This window comes from Ixodes scapularis, unplaced genomic scaffold (assembly GCF_016920785.2).
Source record: "Ixodes scapularis isolate PalLabHiFi unplaced genomic scaffold, ASM1692078v2 PGA_scaffold11__112_contigs__length_91849675, whole genome shotgun sequence".
NCBI classification, from domain to species: Eukaryota; Metazoa; Arthropoda; class Arachnida; order Ixodida; family Ixodidae; genus Ixodes; species Ixodes scapularis.
Genome location: NW_024609837.1, coordinates 63,970,249 through 63,977,785, shown reverse-complemented (window position 1 = coordinate 63,977,785; position 7,537 = coordinate 63,970,249). Strand labels below are relative to the sequence as shown.

Genomic DNA, 7,537 nt, shown 5'->3' with positions numbered 1-7,537 from the left:
GGCTGCTTTACCTTTCCTGCGTCTGTCGGAGATTCCCCGCTTTTTCACCGGCGAGAGTCACGGTTGCCTCGGGAAACAAGGAGATAACAAGAGGAAGAAATTGACCTCTTAATCTAAAATTGAGGTCAGCGATCAAAGTATAACACGGGAAGGGTTCACAAGGGTCGCGCGGGCATATTCCATTCAGCACGTCAGCCGGTCGTGGGCAGACGGTCGCCAAGTCGCGGAGTGCCTGCTAGGCCTAACTGCCCAGCTCGTTTGGTCGTGTTCGGTGGAATCGTCGCCGTTGGAGCTTTTCCCCGGTGTCTGTGGATCCAGCGTTCTTGTTCGTCGTGCTCTGTTTCAAGTAATTTTTACTTTTTTTTTGCTGCTTGAAGTCAGGACGCGTGAGAAGCTCACGTAGAAAAATAAACGTCCGTGGGTCGTCGCGACCGCGACGCTGTCGGCCATGCTGACTTGATCGTAAGAAGTGCGTAAGACAGCTTCGGAGCTGTCGTAGGATTTCGCCGTAACCTGCGCAAAACTTACGAGAATTTCGTTTCGTGAATACGAATTTGTTCTTAAGTTTTGTCTTACGCACATTTTTGGCGCAAGATCGTATCGTGAATCTGGCCTCTGCACTTCCGAAAGTCGCAGGAAAGGTAAGACAGACGCAGACGACGTTGCGAGCAGACGACGTTGCAAAGGAGCAGACGACGCTCAGATAGGGGGGCTCGATCAGCCAATCAGGGCTCGGCGTTCTGACGTCACCGCTACCCCCTGCGCAAGGAGCAGACGAACTTGCCCTCCGCATATAAAGGTGAACACCTTACCCGGTTTCTTGCCTGTTTTACGACTCCCTAAAGCTATATTAACTCTCAACGTCTCAAATGGTACGTGGCTTGGGGTCTAAACTTTGCGTTCTAGCCCTCTTCTGGAACAGAGCTTGCTCCAAAACTTGCGGGAGCTCACGGGTGTACGCCAGCCCGGATAAGTATATACTGAAGGTGGTCAGGGCGAGGCTGCAAATAGACGCGGCCAACTTTAATTCCGAAATGAATAACGACATAAACCAGCGAACGCAAACAGAAACTGGAAGCAACGCAAACAGTCGAGAGTATCCTGAGAGACTAAAATATTTACGTTCGGCGTCAAGTTTGGAAACTAAAAACCTCCAGCGGCTCTGGGAGCAATAAACTTAGGCATCGCCAAGCTCAATACAAGAAAATAAAATATAATAATAAATAAAAGCGAACGTAAACTCCGCCCAACTCAATGGACCGAGCAGGAGGCCTGCAGCGGAGTTGGGCCAATCAGGAACCCCCCGAACGCACCGCGTGCCCGCCTTCTTCGTTGCGCCGAACCAATGAAAGGTAGACTACGCTCTACGTCACATTGACGTCATGCCGCCAGAACCAATAAGGTCGATGCGAACTTGAACTTCGGTCAAACTGGCGGCGAAAGGAACGTAACATTTCAGCGGAAGTGACGAAGACGGCGGGTCAGGATGACGTCATCACAAACCGTTCCAAAGCATTGCCAGATGCTACTTCCTAAATTCAAATCGTCGAATCCTGTTTAGTCTCGACTCTGGCGTCCCTAAATGACAAAGTGTTACTTTAACCATTCCAAATTTAAAAAAAAAAAAGAGAAAATTTGCGTTAGTGTTTTTCGTTTAGCTCTGCGGGGCCCATAGCTGCTACAAAAGGCGAAATCGGTAAATTAGTTAGCGAGTTAATTAAAAAGATTTCATCCACTTCTGAAATTGTCAATCTTGAGGGAGGGCGGAAAAGGGGGGGGGGGGGGGCATAATGTAATTGGAGAATCGACAATGAAGGCCATTATGGTCTAGCCGTGACGTGTAATTTTGATTATATTAGTACTGGAATTTACGGCGCGAGAAACATCATCCTTGCAGACGACCCTAAACCGAAACCAAGCGGACAAAGAGCGTCCGTGACGTCGATCGCTCTTCTCTGCGCTTGCGTCGCATTGCTAACGTCACGTGCGGCGCATCAACTCGTAGCGTTGAGAGGCCGCCGACTCTACGAGGCCACAATTATATGCCCTAGTTGCTCGAACATCATGGAAGTATTAGCGCGAAAGACCAAGAACAAGCGAGGACAGGGCAAGAGAAGCAGCACTATGTTCAACTGACGTTTTAATGAAAGATTAAAGGAAGAAATCCTATTATTCGTTAAACCAATCAAACGCAGTGAATGTACACAGACCTTGCGCTTTTAGTGTGTGTTCGTGTCTGTATGTCAGAGGGCAGTCAGGCGCTAACTGCGCCCCCACTTATGTGAGACAAAGCTAGACCATCCACAATATGCAATCTCGAATACAAAAACGATAAAACCTCCACTTATCGAATGCCAAGATTTTATCTCACGCGCAAAGAAGCCACAAGGTAAAAAAATAACCACGTAGCACGAGGGTTTTTAATTTGATCGTCCCCCCAAGACACCTTTCGGATTCGTAACGAAACTGATTATTACACTTCCAGTGTTCCGCCAAACAAGGATGATTCACTTTACTTTTATAGTAATTTCCGAAACGCATTGTGCATATATTATATATATATATATACACAAATAATTCTAAGGCTTTTTCATTTTTTCATTCTTATTTTTTTTTTCTCAGTTATATAATCCCTATGCATGAGTCCGACCTACTGAGCGAGAATCCCCAGGCGCGATATTTCGACACAACCGCCGAAAGCATCTCTTTATCGGGCTAACAAAAATATAGAAGGATTTACACGTGGCGGTGTTAAACATTGTAATTTCTTTTTAGATAATATTAGCCGGTTTATACAAGTGCCTGGTCTTGGAGCCTCTTTTTTGCTTTTGTATTCATTTAAAGCTGGTATTACATAAAGCTAGCTGGAATTTCGGATAACTACCAATTCAACTCTATTGCACAAAAAAAAAAAAAAAAAAGACTTGATACAAACGGAGGCAGAAAGATGACAGTTCGAAAGCTCTCAACTTACCACAGACACGTATCGCAATAGCACATTATATCGTTTTCTGTAAAATCTGGATTAAAACAAAAAAAGAAAAACAAGAAATAGGGTTAAAAAAAAAGAGATAAAAGAAATCGAGGTGAGGCGTTGCCCAAGTTGCCGCTACAGAGGCGACCACCTCACTCCTTCGTCTGAAGAAATCGAAGAGTCCCTATCTCCCGCTTTTCACACTCCCACTTCCTCCCCATGACCCCTTCGCTCTATCGGCCGGTTCCCTCACGGTCGCTGGAGCGAGCGCAATCCGATAGCACGTTGAAGCCTCCAGCACGCCGCCATGTGTAACAACCCCGAAGGAAAACAGGAGAGGAAACGGGGCCAACTTCGATCTGCACTAAAGGCGGTGCGACCTAGCTGCTCGAAAAAGACGGCCGAGTCTCTTCCACATCGTTAATTCAATTAACTTGTACGATTGCTTCCGGATGTAATAAATAGGCGTCCGAGAAAGTAAAACAGAGGTTGATACTCCCTTAAACATCGAAGAATGTGCGTAGGGTTCGAACCTTTAAACGCCATACCTTACGAATGAACAGGGATTGAACATAAACTGCACATTCGAAAACCGCACCACGTACCTTCAAACCTCAACCATTAAAAAAAAAAAAAAAGTAGCAGAATTTTGTTATCATACCAATTGTTTTTCTTTTGTACTCTTCGTGCAGACCAGTCGGGAGTCAAATTTACTTCCAGAAGAGTTGTTTTTTTCTTTTTTTATGAAAATAAGAGTTGTGTTTGAGAGTAAAGATCTATATTTTTTATCGTTTGTCTTTCTAAAATCTCCTTCTTCGGATCCATCGATTGAAACGTCCGCACATGTGTATAATGATCGCAATATACGAGCGAGCGAAAACAAGTTTCAATCGAACGAGAAATATAACCCCCGGGGCCAATTTCCGCCGTTCATGTTCATATTAAAGAAATAAATAAGAAAAAAAAAAAAAAGAAAAAAAAAAAAAAACAATGCGTACAAGTCGCATTGTTGTATAAACTGCAGTAACCGAAATTAGCAACGAAAAGAAAGAAAAACATTATGTCCTGTTAATACGCAATAACGCATAATCCTCCGCTAACGCAAGAAATCGTCCATAATAGGGAGTTTTCGTAGATCGTTTTCGCCGTCCCGCAAGGCCCTCCGCAACCCGCTACGATAGCGGGAACTCCACAGTCAAGGCTATCGGCGCGCAGGCGCAGTAGCAACTTCTTCGTTGCGGAACGCTTAGCGGAGGGGGCAGCGCGGTCTACGAAAACTCCCTAATGTGGGTTCTCCATAATACCGAGAAAAACATGCAGGTATTTCCCCAGTTCGACCGCGCAAATGCTGTCCACTACTAGCGGGGTTTTAGCGAGGTCCGCATCCACGCCACAAAGTCGAGCAATTCTCCACTCACCAGGTACCACATCTCGTGCCACTTGGGGTCGTTGAGAACGGTTCGGGTAAGGTCACGCTTGGAGCGACGCTTCAGCGTTTGCTGGGTGAACCATCGTACCTGGAGAAAAAAAGAAATAAATATATAAAGGAAACGCAGCATAACCTCTCACTCATACGAAGCAGGTACACGCGATGCCAGGTAAAGTCGAAAACCGCATATTGGCCACGTGTGCGGCCAAAGGCGTCGCTACGGTCGACATTCGCGATCGGCAATACCTTCACTAGGGCGTCTTTATTTCGATTATATATATATACATTTTTACAGGGGAGCTGTTAAGGGCTGGTTTCCGAAGTATCGTGTCCGTCAGCAAGCAAACAACTGATGACACGAAACTCTGGACATCTACCGCCATCTATGAGCGACGGCGCCAACCAGCCGACAGGCTTGTCTGGTCGCCGCCGTCGCTCATAAATGGCGGCAACCTTTCCAGCCTTTCCACTCTGGCATGCCGACTTGCGGCCGGCTATTACTTCATTTCCACCATAGGTTCGCTGGTCTTCCTTCTTCACCACATGGGAAAAACGGAGTTTTTTTTTTTTTTTTTTGCTTCATTGATTTAAAAAAAAAAAAAAAAAAAAGAATAATAACGTCAGACATGAATTTAGCGGTGTTGGTTTAAGTACAGTACCCGAAACGCTTCTGCGGCTGGTGTGTTTACCGTGTCCAGAAAAGTGGCTCCCCTTTTGGAGGAACCACTTTTCTGGACGCGGTAAATACACCAGTCGGAGAAGGGTTTCGGGTACCGTACTTCAACACCACTAAATTCTGGTTGCCGCTGTCGCCCATAGATGGCGGCACATAGTACAGCTCCGCTGCTCTTCTTTCTTCACAAAAAAAAAAAAAAAAAAAAAAAATATATATATATATATATATATATATATATATATATATATATATACTTTTTTTTTGTCGTTAATGTTTGCTATTTCGGGACCGATTTCATTGCATGGGCGGAGTGCATGGACGCTAAAACCCACCAGTCAAAAACGCGTTAAATAAAGGCACCGGTAGTGAAAGGACGCGATGACTCCGAGCTTCTATCGTGCGTAGAGGGCGCCACCGAAACATCGCGGCGATGACAGACAATTTCAGTTAAACAGTTTCGAGTGAAATCGAAACGAGTCGTGAACGTCATTAATTACTACGGAGGTCGCGAACATTTGCCCAAACGTCGAGGGACGGCCGGTTCGCGAAACCTTCGACCTCTTCGCCAAATGCATTTATTTTATTAATTTATTTATTTTAACGTATTGCCAGTAAAGTCAAAGCTGGTTGGTAGGCATTTAAAAAGCAGGTGCCCTTAAATATAAAAATTGTCATCGAAAAAAAAAAAAGCATTCACATTTTCACTATTTACAGCATTCGTGGGTAGGCAGTTCCCGTTCGTCGATACATTTGAGAAAAAAAATATTTGCTAAAATAGTCTTTGTTGAAGCGATGAAGAGCAATACATTTGTTACGTTGCATTCTATAGTTGTGTTATTCCAGTTTGTATATGGAACATATTTTTCTATGTCAATAAATTATGCGGCAGTTTAAGAAATAATTTCATTCGAGTGAACATCATCCTGCTACTTATGGGCAGAAGGTTTGCATCAGACAAAGAGAGAGAGTTTCTGGACCAAATTAGACTTTTGAAGAATGCTCCCTAACTTCTAAACACAATTTTGAAGAAAAAGCTTATTGGAAATTAGAAAAAATTAAACAATACCGGTACGCAGTTCGAACGCAAACGCATAATCACTCAATTAATTAGTATGTTGCACTGTTCTGCTAGTTGGCATCGAATAATTCGCAACTTCCGCGCATGACCATACGAGTCCAACGTATCGTGTCAAACATTGCGTTAAAAATTAAAAAAAAAAAAAAGAAAAGAATTAAGTCGAACTTTGTTGAAGTTGATTCTCGGCAGAACCTGCTGAGAATCAACTTTGACCAGGTTCGATTCCGTTTTCGTGTTTTCAATTAAAAAAATTAAATAATATAAACATTTAGGCACCAAGAAATCGGAAGTGGTTTCATAGATTGAATACAACTGGGGAAATAAAATGCGCGCCAAAACTCCAAAACTCTTCAGACAAACGTGGTATGAGCGTTGCGAGGATTCCACGCGCATACGTATGCAACCGACGGTTATCTAGAGCTGACAAAAAGACGTCACTGTGCTTCCCCGGATGATCAAGATCGCACGAGGGACATCGAGAGATACGGCCTCGCACTCCGATGCCCCGGAACGCGTTCCCGACTTGTGCCCCCACCCATGCATCGAAAGCGGTCCTGTTACAAAAGCCCGAATGTCGTGCTGTCTCATGCCGCGATCCTGCACGGGCATATTTGTAAACTGAATAAAAAAATAACATTATTATTATTATTAATATTATTATAACATCATCGGGCAATGCTAAGAAAAATAATGTAAGTGCTTGCTTGGACACGTGTCAAAAAATAAACTTCTACCGAAAAAGAGAACAAAAACAAATAGCGCAATACTTATGCGGGTAAACTAATTTTAGCGATAGCACAATATGCTATTTTATGGTCGACGTATCCAAATATATAGAAGCACGTTTCCTAATCTCTACCGAGTCCCAACACAAACTGTGTCTATCCCGCTATTTCTTTTTTTTCTTTCCTGAGAGGGAAGTTTCTACTGTCCCTACAGAAAATAACCATACGCGCCTGCACGACCCATGTTCCATAGTACCGTGCGATAAAACCATATAAACAAAAAAACGAAAATCGGATAGTTTGATCGGCGGACTTCACACTATTTCGTAGTAAGGCAATCTTCCTTAGCTATATACGAGGGGGGACCCAAAAGAAACCGAACTAATTCTTTTTTAAGCAGAGCTTTTGCAGTACCGCGTTTTGCCGCCAGGAGTTGATAGAGCGAACATTGCTGAGTCATTAGGCCTAATTCCGTCCTCGAAGAAGGTTAGGACTAGTTGCGGCTGGGTTTATAGTGACAAGTGTTTCGTGTGGGCGTCGTTTTTGCAATGTCTGATTTCTGTGAACAGCGTGCGGCGGTTAAATTCAGTTTTTTGCTCGGAAAAAGTGGAACATAAACTATTGAACTTTTAAAAACGTCGTACAAGGACGATTC

The 7,537-nt window shown here is 43.9% G+C and overlaps 1 protein-coding gene across 1 annotated transcript in view; it reads right to left on the bottom strand.

Annotated features, from left to right (window-relative positions):
- The window catches only part of LOC8050648 (furin-like protease 1, isoforms 1/1-X/2), a 121,541-nt gene that overhangs the window by 103,815 nt on the left and 10,189 nt on the right, over positions 1–7,537 (bottom strand). The window contains exon 2 of the mRNA XM_042289017.1: positions 4,393–4,491. Coding sequence (XP_042144951.1) covers positions 4,393–4,491 — 99 coding nt within the window. The remainder of the gene's footprint in view (positions 1–4,392; positions 4,492–7,537) is intronic.